This window comes from Rhodofomes roseus, assembly GCF_022264815.1.
Source record: "Rhodofomes roseus strain CIRM-BRFM 1785 chromosome Unknown C8Q71scaffold_54, whole genome shotgun sequence".
Lineage (NCBI taxonomy): Eukaryota > Fungi > Basidiomycota > Agaricomycetes > Polyporales > Fomitopsidaceae > Rhodofomes > Rhodofomes roseus.
The window spans coordinates 8562-20969 of NW_025953010.1; the positions used below are offsets into that span (position 1 = coordinate 8562).

The 12408-nt window shown below is 62.3% G+C and overlaps 5 protein-coding genes across 5 annotated transcripts; 2 read left to right on the forward strand and 3 right to left on the reverse strand.

The window, feature by feature from the left end:
* Window positions 1-373: 373 nt before the first annotated feature.
* C8Q71DRAFT_719203 (uncharacterized protein) lies at window positions 374-596 on the reverse strand (the record flags this gene model as incomplete). The annotated part of the gene is made up of 2 exons (XM_047921279.1): window positions 374-471; window positions 536-596. Coding segments are annotated over 2 exons (159 nt in total), but the record flags the coding sequence as incomplete, so codon positions are not given.
* A 464-nt stretch (window positions 597-1060) lies between these two features.
* On the forward strand, window positions 1061-2729 carry C8Q71DRAFT_728549 (uncharacterized protein; the record flags this gene model as incomplete). The annotated part of the gene is made up of 7 exons (XM_047921964.1): window positions 1061-1119; window positions 1171-1360; window positions 1551-1606; window positions 1683-2021; window positions 2072-2250; window positions 2282-2501; window positions 2540-2729. 7 exons carry the CDS (start codon window positions 1061-1063, stop codon window positions 2727-2729), a joined length of 1233 nt encoding a protein of 410 aa, XP_047772290.1.
* A 1083-nt stretch (window positions 2730-3812) lies between these two features.
* Window positions 3813-4505, reverse strand: C8Q71DRAFT_793106 (uncharacterized protein; the record flags this gene model as incomplete). Its single annotated transcript, XM_047925445.1, has 3 exons — window positions 3813-4226; window positions 4283-4411; window positions 4479-4505. Coding segments are annotated over 3 exons (519 nt in total), but the record flags the coding sequence as incomplete, so codon positions are not given.
* A 4608-nt stretch (window positions 4506-9113) lies between these two features.
* On the reverse strand, window positions 9114-10864 carry C8Q71DRAFT_863863 (uncharacterized protein; the record flags this gene model as incomplete). The annotated part of the gene is made up of 7 exons (XM_047928243.1): window positions 9114-9515; window positions 9568-9635; window positions 9705-9903; window positions 9952-9996; window positions 10048-10512; window positions 10568-10734; window positions 10786-10864. 7 exons carry the CDS (start codon window positions 10862-10864, stop codon window positions 9114-9116), a joined length of 1425 nt encoding a protein of 474 aa, XP_047772292.1.
* Window positions 10865-11675: 811 nt separating this feature from the next.
* On the forward strand, window positions 11676-12301 carry C8Q71DRAFT_863864 (uncharacterized protein; the record flags this gene model as incomplete). The annotated part of the gene is made up of 2 exons (XM_047928244.1): window positions 11676-11907; window positions 12099-12301. 2 exons carry the CDS (start codon window positions 11676-11678, stop codon window positions 12299-12301), a joined length of 435 nt encoding a protein of 144 aa, XP_047772293.1.
* Window positions 12302-12408: the final 107 nt, after the last annotated feature.

A 12408-nucleotide genomic window follows, 5' to 3' on the forward strand; every position in this document is an offset into this window, starting at 1 on the left:
TCACAGTAGCACGGCATGGGGGACGAGTTCGAGTGCAGGCGGCACTGGACACGGTCTCGAAGGTTCGCCTCCGGGACACCCACGAGCAGGGCGGGCTCAGGTGTCTCGCGCTTGACGTTGGCGGCGGCGTAGCTGCAGGGACAGCGGGCGGGCGTACGGGTGGTGACGCGTGCTGCTGGGGGGCAGCGAGCGGCCAGTGTCGTACTCCTCAGGGTCTGAATACGGCGCCGAATGCTCGAGCGGGTAGGGCGCCAATGAGTAGCCGTATCTTGAGCCTGGGGAGTAGACTGGCTCGGGCGAGCGCGACGGCGAGGCCGAGAGGGGCAGCGAGTGCGTTGAGCCAGAGGGATGCTTAATCAGCCGCACGACGGCATCACGCCAGCGGGAGGTGAGGTGGTTTCCGGTGGTGCTGACACATGTTCGAGTTGACGTTGAGTCTACGGTTGCACCCCGGGTAGCTGCACGCGAACGCTGCGGCGCAACACTCAATTTCATCATCAAGATGCGTGTAGATGTCATCGAGAAGGATACGTACGCTTCGCACCAATGTGGGTGTTGATGTGAATGTTCAGACTGCTCGGCCGGTTGAAACGCTTGCGGGCCTGGTCATCGGGTCAGGTCGAGGTAACAAACGGAGGGCACTCACTGAGAATTTCAGTTCGATATCTCCCCTCCTTCGTGACCATCCTCGCCCCCCGTCGGTGTACTTTGTGCGTCGCTGGAGCCCGTTGCGGCTGCTGGGCCACGCGATCGTGGGGTGCGTGGCGGGTCGATTCACGTGCCGACATCTCTTGCGGACCTGCGCGTACTGTCTTGAGGTAGGCCAGCAAGGAGGGATGGGCGAAGCAAAGATGAGAGGTGGCGACAAGGGTGCCGAGGTCGAAGGTGGACGTGGGGTGAAGTAGGGTGAAGTGCAGTGAGAGCGAGAGGGACGGTAAGTAGCAAGCGCGCGTCAGTGACGTGTCGTGGCTGAGGCGCTTAGCACTTCATCTGCGCCTCCGAGTCCCTCCTGGGCCTCCATATCGTCGCTCAGAGTCATGCACTTACCTTGCACTTACCCATGCGCCTGCCCGCTTGCTTGCTCGCACAGCCCCTCATCGTTTGGACACCCACCTGTATGTAACTCCCACCGGCTTACCCGCCCCTTTGACCTGCTCTGCCCTCCGCCAGCACGACCCTTCGTGACGAGGCAGAGCTCTGCCGGCCACTGCTCAACCTCAACTTCTACGGGACGTTCCGCGCGCTGCGCGCTTTCCGCCCGAGCGTGGACGAACCTGTGCAGAAGATCTGCGTCTCCTCGCGCTTCGCGGCACGTCTCGACATGGCCAGGGTGGTGGACGACTGGCGCGCGTGGCCACGGGTTTGGATCGAGCGAGAACAGAGAGTGGGGACGGGATAACGCAAACAGGACGTCGAGAGGATGCGCGAGATAAAGTGCGTGTACCCTATGATGCTGATACACCGCCTATGCCCGCCCTCCAACCTCTGCCTGAACAGTTGCAGCCGCACCCCTCACACGTTCGTGCTGTCAACGCGCCCCGGCTGGACAGTCCGCCGCGCAGATTTCGCCGTCGTGCTGGCTGGGGCGCGAGTGCAAGACCACCGGGTAAGTGCGCTCTTCACCTCGACGGGAAGTGCGTTCGCTTTATCGGTATCGAACATTATCGCGGCGTTGTCGTCAGTCGGTCTGAATGGTGCGCCAACGGGCGCACAGAAGTCACGGAATCGCATACTCTTGCGATCCTTGCGAAGATCGCGAACGATCCTGCTCACGCTCCATCAGCGGTCGGGATCCCCGTCGAGAACTCCGCAGATGAGACCATGCTAATCAACGTGCTGGAGGTGCGAGAACAGCAGATCAGTGTCGAGCTCCGGCAGAATGGACTCAACGGCAGAGACAAGGAGGCGGTCCACCGCAAGGTCGAGGAGCTCAATTGGAAGAAGGTCCTCTTGCACGGTGTTGGCGGCTGGGCCGGGAGGTACTCCACGCCCAGCAAGAAGTTCGACGGGGGCTTCTTCCTGTAGGTAGACCGCAACACCCATTGCACTACTCTCACTGACTGGTCTACAGCCTCCGCCTCGTCACCTCCGTGTTGTTCTTACATTCCTACGTCCCAAACCTCTCCCCCACTTCCATCTCGATTCTCCTCCGCGCGTACTTCAGCACCTCCCTCGCACTGTACATCGCGCGCGGCCGCCCCGCCCTCCCCATCCGCAACTTCTACGCATCTGCTGCCAACCCACCCGCACGTGCCCGGCCCCGCGCCCACACCACACAAAGACGCGCTCTCCGCGGAGCCGACGACGAGCGCATGGTTCCAGATCCTGCAGAGCACACTCGCGCACAACGACGACTACCTCGCGAAGCTCCAGCATTCCCTAGCGCACTTCGCCAGCCTCTACGGCGCGACGCCGGCGGGTCTCGCTGATGCGACCAACGAGGATCGCGACCCTCGCGTCTGCACTCAACGCGAGGATGGAGAAGACCTCGGCGACGCGTCGTGAGAGCAACAAGGCTGTCGCAATTCCGGGTCCCAAGGGTAAGGAGAAATTTCGGAGGCCTCTACGCCTACTCAGGCACTTCCCTCGAGTGCAGCGGCGTCCAGAACGTCTCCGGCGCGCCGCGCACCTCGCGCCATAAGCGCGGATGTGGTCAGTTCCGCGCCCCTATCCCGCTCGAGGACATAAGTCTGCGCACGGGCCCCACCTACATGTGCTCTGACGGGTAGACGTACATTATGATATGTAGTAGTCTTAATACATTGCGTTTGTGCCGATTTATCTGTAGGAGGGGGTTCCTGATGAAATTTGTGATATCTGCTTTCTAACGTACTGTGCTACCTGATACTTTCTGGCACTATCTGAAACCAACTGGTGGGTTGTAATATCTGGAGTGCCCTGACAGGCTCTGACGCTCTGAAGGCCAGCTCTCAGATGTACATACCGTCAGAGATTGCACAGTTTCCTGATGTACTTGGAATATAAATGCTCGGTACTCACCGCTGGCTTCGCACGTCGTTCCACTACCACCGGCAGACACACTTTGGGGAGTGTTGGAGCTGGACATGGCAGCGACTTGAGAAGAGAAGACGGCACCTGACATACCGAGTGCTATGTTTTGCGTCATGTGAGTTGTGTGGCGGCGGGCGCTTCCTGCGGTACGAACCTCCGTTCGGCCACAGTGAGCAGTATTGCATTCACACGGTAATATCAGTGGTTGCACCCCGGTATCCGCATTGATGTCGCGACGTTGTATTGCGCATGCGCAGAGTCCTGCGCCAATGCACCTATTTATACAAGTGGCAATATGCGCAGTAGTATGTACTATGCGGTGCGCATCCTTGGATTGTTGTTCCGAGCCTGAGGAACATTGATTGATATGGCAGATCCATGAATGCATGGACGCGCAAGCTCACCATGAACGAGCAGGGATCATCACCGGCATGATCAGTGCAACGTGCGCAGATCACCTCATGTGCGCGCACCGCGCAGTAGGTTGCGTTTGACGCCTGACATTGTATACATCGTTCGCTCGCACGACGCTATGCTAACCGTGAGTTTGGACGCGTCTGTCATGGGACATCACCACGCACCACGACCGTCACTTCCCGTCGCATGCGACTCTCTGCTGCGCATGTGGCGTGTCAATGCAACCGGTCAATATCATAGCTGACATCAAGTTACCGGTGTGTTGCGGCAGGTTTATCGCAGTCATCGGAGTCGAACAATGAGTACAAGTGCCGCCGGCCACTGCAGCATATCTGATAGATCAGATGCGGGAACGTGCGCGGGGCGCCACGCATATCCATACATAGACGCACATGATCTTGATTTGGATTCCACAAGAAGAAGTATGTACTCTACTAGTAAGACCATACGCGAAGTCTCGAACGTGCCTCCTGACGTGCGCGCTGCTCTCTGAGCCGTTGTAACAAGCGCCTGTAACTTCCATCGTATGCGTATAGCATGAGCGTCATTGTTTTGACCGCTCTCCAACTATAGTAAATCTCAAGATACTCCGTCTTATCGCTCTCGTAGAGCGGCGAGAGCGGATTGGAAAGACGCGGGTATACTGTGTGGTGAAAGTGTTCATAAGCGTGCGCATGGCGCGCGCGCTGGGCTTCCCATGCGTGTAAAACCAATTGCAGATTGGCCATGAAGTGGTGGCTGAGGTAGTAGGCTGGTTCACTCTTGACGCGCTGCCACATGCGTGCCCTCGATGGTTGCTGCCCAAGCACACCTGGTCGGTGCTATGTTCATTGAGAAATGCGATGCTCACCACGGTCACGGTACACAGTATCTGGACGCCCAAGTCAACGCATTGGGAGCAGCTCATAGAGCCCGGAAGCACATCACAGCGAGCATGCTGAAGACATGTGCAAACTGAGCATTTCTCGTGAGCCGTAATGTACTGCCACCAAACATATGTCAGTAGGCACAGCGGCGGAAACAGTTATGTAGAGAGGACGAGTTCGCACGCTGGAAATCGACACCGGTTCCGGTGCCTAACACTACCCTTCTACCCCGGGGGCCCCGAGAGGCCGAAATCCTCGGAGATACCGCATTCGGTAACTTACTTACCGAATGCGGTAAGTTGTGACTCGCGCGAGCGTCCAAGCGCCAGCCCGCGGACCTGTGGCTGCAGCCACCCAGCCCGCCGGGCTCAGCCACCCAGCCCGCCGACCTCTCCCTCTCAGCCACCCAGCCCGCCGCCCCTCTCGCGTATCCGTCGCACGCCCGCCGCCCTCGACGCTCCACAAGATCGCCCGCGCAGTCACCGAGCGCACGCGCGTGCGCGTTGGCACGTGATGGGCCGCGCGTCGCGACACGCTCAGCCGCCCAGCTCCTCGTCCTCCCCTCGCCTCCTCCTCTCCCTCTCGCTTTGCTCGCACCCTCCGACGACCACCGCATCACCCGCAACACGACGCACCGGCCCGTTCGCAAGAAACGGGCCGTGACGTGACACTCGCGACGCGCAAGAGCGTGCGCGTCGAAGGGCCGGCGCCATCGCGCCTTTGAGCGGCCGCAAACAGCTCCAGCGACGCAAAAACAGCGTCGCTGGATCTGGCACACACCGCCGCAGGACGCGGCGAGCCCAGGTGAGTGGCTGCCGCCGCTCAGACTCACCCACCCCCTCTCGAACACCGCCACCCCCTCTCGAAGGCCACCCGCCCGCGCAAACACGCCACGCCCACGCCGGTATACAAGAAACGAGCCCCGCACGGCCGGCTCAGGACGTGCCGCACCCACGCGCCTGCCTCAGCCATCCAGCCGTCCGTTCCTCCACCCACCCCGCCAACCCACAACCCACCGACCAACACTCCTGCCATCACAGGCTCGCCGCCCTCCGCCCTCCACAACGCCGCCCGCGACCTCAACATACGCGCGGCCGGGCCCGTCAGCGCCAGACGCGCGCTGACGTGGCCCGCTCGAAGGCGCCTAGTCGGTGCCGCCGTCTCACCCTCTCACCACCGTCCTTCACCCCCCTCACCCCTCTTTTCCGCCACACCCCATCTCTCTCGACCGCCTCGCGCCGCCCACCCCATGTCGACGATACCCCCCGCCGGCCAGACCGGCTGCGTAACGCACGCAGCACGAGCGCCAGGCCACCCGCCCGCCAGCCGACGCTCCTCCCCCTCCTCATCCCCCTCCGCGACTCGTTCCGAAGACCCCCGGCCCACGACAATGACCCCCGCGAGTCCGTCATCGATAGACGGGCTCGTGGCGTGACATACACGACGCGCCACCGCGTCGTTCGTCGGGCCGCCGCGCTTCGCAAGACCGCGCCTTGGAAGGCAACGACCGGCTCCAGTGATGCGACAAATGCATCGCTGGAGCCACGGGGAGGGTATGATGGGACTCAGGGAGAGGGGACGCGGCCACGAGGGCCACCAAGGAGGTAAGTACCACCCCCTCTCCGCGCCCTCCCCCCCTTTTGCGAGCACACCCCCACCGTCAATAGGCAGGCGGCGCGCTCACGCACGCGCCGGCTCGCCAGCGCCACCCCGCCGTTCGGCAATCGGCACGACGCACGTCGTTGGCCTGCCCGACCACCTGCCGCCTGCCCGCCCTGACCTCGACATGCCGCGCCACCGCCCGCTCTTCCCCGCCGTCAGCTCCCCGCCCTCGCTGCCCCTTGCCATCGCAGACCCCTCCGCGCCGCCCGTCGTACCCTCGACGACAAGCCCGCGCATCAACAAGGCACGGGCCGCTCCGTTCGTTTCGGCTTACCCACCCTCTCCCAGCCGTTCTCCCCCCTCTCTCCTCGCGTGGCAGCCCGGCCGCGACGCCTTCAAGAGCACAACATGCCCCGTCGGCAAAGGACGGGCCACGCGAAGTGACCATCGCAAGCCACCGCCCGCCGTCTCCCACCATTCCGTCGCCCGCCACCCTCGCCTCCCTGTCTCACCTCCCGTCCTCAACGACACGCACCGCGACCCCGTCGTCAAGAGACGGCCTTAGAAAATGGGACGTGGGATGCACAATCGCGTCCCCGTCGACTCGCGCCCAAAGACCGCGCATCAAGCGGCTCCAGCGATGCTGCAAGAGCGTCGCTGGAGCCATGGAGAGCGGAGGGGAGCGGCCAGGCAGAGAGCCAGTGGCAGGCGGGGCTGTCCACACCAGTGAGTGCCCGCCACCGCCGTCACTGACCTTGGCCACCCCACGAGGAGCCACCCGGCACGCATGTGCGCGCTCACTGCCCACCCGACGCTCACGACCGCGATGTCCCACCAGCCCCCCGCCATCCCGGTTAGAGAGCGACGGGCGATCCGCCTAGTCCGCACGCGACCAACACCCCCACGACGAGAACGAGCCCGACGCACACCACCGCGCCAAGCACGCCTCCGACAGAAGGCACGCTCGACGCGTACGAACACGCCGAGACCAACACGCCAACCCTCCGAGCAACAGCCCGCCGCACGGGCGCAGTGAGCGACAGCCCGCCGCGCCCATATGCAACGAGCAGCAGCACGGTAAGCCAACGCGCGGGATTCCATGTCGAGCGAGTGGGACATGAACCCCACCGTACGTAGAGTAGCAGCCCCATGTAAGTAGAATAGAAAACAATACATACCTCTGCGAAGTACGCGCAGCCGCCCGCCCGCCATGTTCAGCCACCCAGCGGGCTTCAGCCACTCGTCCCGCCGGACTCAGCCACAGCCCTCAACCTCAACCTCAGCCTCTCAGCCACCCACCTCTTGTCCTCCCGTCGCACGCCCGGCACCCTAGACACCTGGACACATCGCCCGCGGACTCACCAAGCGCACGCGCGTGTCGTGGCACGTGGCGGGCCGCGCGTCCTACCCCTGCGACGCGCAAGCCCATCGCCATACGCGCCCGCCTCCCACTCGCTTCCTACCTCCTTCCTCCCACTATCCTACCACCACCGCGGACGCGACACCATGCCCCGCGGGCCCGTCCACAAGTGACGGGCTCGTGACGTGGCACGCAGCACGCGCAAACGCGTCTGCATCGACCAGTGAGCCGCGCGTCTCAAGAGCGCGCGCCCCATTGCGATCGACGGGCTCCAGCGACGCTGCAACAGTCGCTGGAGCTGCGAGGAGGGTGTCAGGGAAGGAGAGGAAGAGCGCAGAACGCCCAGCACGGCCCACAGCTAGGTAAGTGGCCGCCCGTCGTCGTTTTCGGCTCACCCACCATCTCCCGCCACCGTCCTCGCCTCCCATCCCTCGCGCATCACCCTCCACACCTACGACAGCACCCACAGCTGTGCCATACCCATCCCCGTCGTGCATTGCGGCACGCGGCTCACCTCCGCCTCCGCCCTCTCCCTCCACCGTCTCCTACCTTCCATACCCCGCCGTCCTCGCCTCCTCAGTCGACCGCCCGACCAGGCCAGCACCTCCGCGAGCCCGTCCGCCACAGACGGGCCGCTCAAAGCGATTGAAACGGCGCGCCAGGGCGTCCGAATCAACCGCGAACCCGCGCGTCCGAACAGCCCACTTCAAGTGCCCGCGAGTGGCTCCAGCGACGCAACAATTGCGTCGTTGGAGCCAGGGAGTACCATAGGGAAGGTATGGTGAGTCGCACCGTCCCCTCGAGCCCGACGAGGAGCAACCGCACCAACATACGCAGGACGAGCGCACGCACGACGAACACACGCGCGACGAACGCACGCACGAAGAGCGAACGCACGACGAGTGCACGCACGGTGGCCCCCCGCCAGTCGGACGCGAGACCGACGACAGCAGGCCCGCCGCCACGAGCCCGGAGAGCCCCAGCCCGGCGAGTACCAGCCCATGTGCACCGAAGACACCGCCCCCATCCTCGAGCAACAGCTCGCGGCACAGGCGTGCCGAACAAGAGCCCGACTCGCCCAGGTGTAACTAGCAAGAGCCCGATAGGCTAACGCCTGACGAGTGCACGGCCGACGAACGGAAGACCGACGAGGCTGCGCATGACGACCGCACGTACGTCGATTGTACGCCCTAACAGCCGAGTAGACGCGACGACCTCGCGACATGCAAGAGTGCATCCAGGCCACCCGGGTGAGCAGGAGCTCGCCGCGCACGGGCAACGCATGCCCCGACTCGACGCGCGCAAGCCCGCCCAGCATGAGTGAGGCGAGCATCAGCCCGCCGACCACCCACGCACTCAGCAAGTCACCGACGCGCTCGAACGCGTAGAGGGCTCGACCGATGAGCCTCACGCCGACGCGTGTGGGTGTGCGAACCCACGGCCTGTCGTCGGCGGGCACGGTGGTCTGCCCCGCTGGCCGTCGTGTCGCCGTTCGCGAGCTCTCGCCTTCCGTCCGTCCCGCTGTCTGTCCCGCTCTCCGTCCTATCGTCTGTCCTGCTGTCTGTCACGCTGTCCATGAGCCCTGTATGTAGTGTACAATAGGAGCTGTGGTAGTACAATCAATATATGTTTTGAGCTTCCACATGCTGTCTTGCTCGCTCTTGTGCTCGGTCAACACACAGGAAGGTTATTATGAGTGTGTATGGCATTATAAAGGAGTATAACAAGGCACAGATATTAGAGATGGGCTAATGAGTGGGGAGCATAGGGAATGAGTGGGCATGTGTGTATGGTGCACGGTATGTACAGTATGAGGAGATTAGCTAGCCCTAATGTAACACAGACAGGGAATGAGGCTAGTCTTCATCAGAGGTTGGGAGTGAACTGAGATCTGAACCACTGAAATCCTCGGCCACTTCCTTACCCTTCCCCTTATCTGCAGCCTTCAAAGCAACACGATCTGCAGCCTTCACCTTCTTCTGAGCCTCCTTCTCAACCTTGCGCCTATGCTTCTTTGCCGCGCGTGCCTTCCGTTTCTCTTCATCAGTCCGTGCCGGTCCTTTCTCTCGAGTCGTCTCGCGCATCAGCCGGATGCTCTTCTCAATCTTCGTGATCTGCCAACCGGTCAGGCTGCGGTCAAGTGTGAGTCGATCCTTGTCGATAACAACTGCGCCGCCCTCAGTCTTCTGATAGTGCTTGCGTGCTCCCATAGTCAGGCATTCCCAGTGAGTAAAGGTCTTTTTCTCTGGGACAGACCCCTGGTTGATCAATCAGTATATGGTACAGAAGGGACAAACAAGTAGCACTCACATCTTTCCGCCTGATTCCCGGGCGGGGACGCACAAGAACAACGTCGTTGGCATCGAACGTTCTCCTCGCTTCGCACATAAGTACATAGGACACATGTCAAATTGAAGACTCACAACGATGGCACTGAACAGCCTCACACTTTTCAGTTGTCGGCCCTTCAGTAGTCCATGAGAGCACAGTCGAAGCCTGACTCGAGATCGCATGAGGCACCGCATTGTGGACATGGACTTTGCGGCGTGCTTCGAGATCTGCTAGGGACGACCCAGCCTTGTTAGACTCAGCTGCAGCAGCCATCCCCGCCGTATGGTCTCGAGCATGAGCCTCAGCGTTCTTATTCTAAAGACAAATTCAGCTGATGTAGACCATGTACAAAAGCACACGTACAAAACGACCCTTCTTCCTCAGTCTTTCACGACTGAATTCTTCCGGCTGGTGCAACATGAGCTAAGCATGAACAGGGCTCAACAGAATAACACATACCGTGACAGACCGCTCTCGCCGCATCACCGCTGCTGGAAACGGTGCACGTTCCAGTTCACGTGTCGGAGCAGGCGTCGAAGCAGGTGTCGGAGCAGGTGTCGAAGCAGGCGTCGGAGCAGGCGTCGGAACAGGCGTCGGAGCAGGCGTCGGAACAGGCGTGGGAGTCCACTCAGGTGTTGCACGTCGTGTACGCTTCGATGTTCTTGGCGCAGGGTCGGGCAGTGGCGTCGAAGGGCCAGGCGGCTGTGTCAATGCGTCGGGCGGCAGCGTCGAAGCGTCGGGCGGCAGCGTCGAAGCGTCGGGCGGCAGCGTCGAAGCGTCGGGCGGCGCCATCAAAGTGTCGGGCGGCACCGTTGAAGCGTCGGGCGGCGGTGTCGAAGTCCGTGGACACTTGGACACTCGTGGTGGACCAACAGATCCAGCCTGCGGAACAGCCCGCTGGGTTGTTATCAAACCCGGTGACCCCTACAAAAATACGAGTCATTACGTCTCCATTCAACAGACGGAAACCAATGCTTACGTCCTCCTCCGGTAACGACGCCCCTGCAGCAAGCGGAGATCCATTGTTGTTGAATGCTCCTTGCCAAACGTCACCCTCACCTATGTTGACAGCCAAAGGCTGGCCTGACTTGTCCAGAACGGCACGCTTATGTCGAGGTTGTACTCGAAACGACGTGTCAGTTGGGACTTGGGACAGAGTAAGTAAACAGACAATGAACAGAACAAGGATCTACTCACCATCCGTAGGCTGATTATCCGTAGGCTGATCACCCGTAGGCTTAGGGTTTGATGGTACCGGGTTAGCAGTACTAGCCATGCTGTACCGGCTTGTGAGCCACGAAAAACCCGAAATTATCACAGATACTCACCTGGAATCGAAGCAGCAATTTTCTAAGCACCAAACGCCCGAAGAAAGCAGAGAACGCGTGCAAAAACGGCGCGCGAGAGGTGGGCGAAAGGTCGAGGAATAATCGCGCTGGCGCTGAGCGCGCGCGTCGGCACTTGCCGGGCGGGCGCTCAACCCCGAACGCGCGTCGCCTTCTGCCAAGTTCACTCCTCCTCCTACCCTCCCTCTCCACCGCCCCGCCGCCGCACTCTTGCCCGCCACTCCCGCGCGCTCTACACACCCCCTGCGACGTCGACAACACCGAGGCCGCCGCCACACGCGCCCCCGTCAGGAAGAGACGGGCCGCGCGTCGCCATCCGCGCGACCCGTCACGCCCCTCTCGCCTTCCTCCTTCCAGACTCCGCCTCCCTCGCACCAGCAGCCGCCGCTCCCACCTCTACAACACGCCCCGCGAGCGCGTCGACTGGCGACCGCCTCGTGACGTGGCAAGCACGACGCGCAAATGCGTCGTCGTCGGTCGGCCGGCCGCGCGTTCGAACGTCGCCCGTCAACCGGCGATCGACATGCTCCAGCGATGCACTAAGTGCGTCGCTGGAGCCTCGGAGGGGCGCATCGAGGGGAGCATGGTGGTTGGAGCCGCGAGCAAGGTACGCTGCCGCTGCCCGTCCGTTTCGGCTCACTCACCAGCCCCCACCGCCCGCCGTTCATCGCCCACCGCGTGCCCGCTCTGGCGTCTGTCCCGCGACCTCACCAATGCCCAACGCGGCCCCGTCGTCATTCCATGGCCCCGCACCCGAGAAACCCCGCCTCCCAGCGATCGAAGCGACGCGGGAAGTGCGACGGCGAGCCGCCACCCACCAGTGCCCACCCCCATTGCGCCGCCGCCCTCGTGCCGTCGTACCACCACCCGGCCCTCAACCACCCGCCACACGAGCCCGTCGTCAAGCGACGGGCTCAGAACGTGGCCCATGGGACGCGCAATCGCGTCCCTTCATCGCTGCTCGGACGTGCATGTGAAGATCGCGCGTCGGGCGCCCACGGGGAGGGAAGTGCAGCGGCAAGGGAAGGAAAGGGGTAGTAGCAGGGACGGCAGCACGGACGGCTGTCTACATAGGTAAGTCCACCGCCCCCTCTTCGAACACAGCCCTCGGGCACCTGCTGCCCGACGTGCACGGGCGAGACACGCACTCACCTGCCCCACCAGCCCAGCCACACCGCTACGGGCAGGGGCTCGACGAGCGTGGGCTCGACGAGCGTGGGCTCGACGAGCGTGGGCTCGACGAGCGTGGGCTCGACGCGCACGAGCTTGACGAACCCCAGCCCATGCCGACCCGCCCGACGCGCGCAAGCACGCGGAGCAGCAGCCCGCCGTACGGGCGCATCAGGCGAGAGCTTAGGTTAGGTTAGGTTAGGTAGGTTAGGTTAGGTTAGTAGGTTAGGTTAGGTAGGTTAGGTTAGGTTAGGTTAGGTTAGGTTAGGTTAGGTAGGTTAGGTTAGGTTAGGTTAGGTTCGGT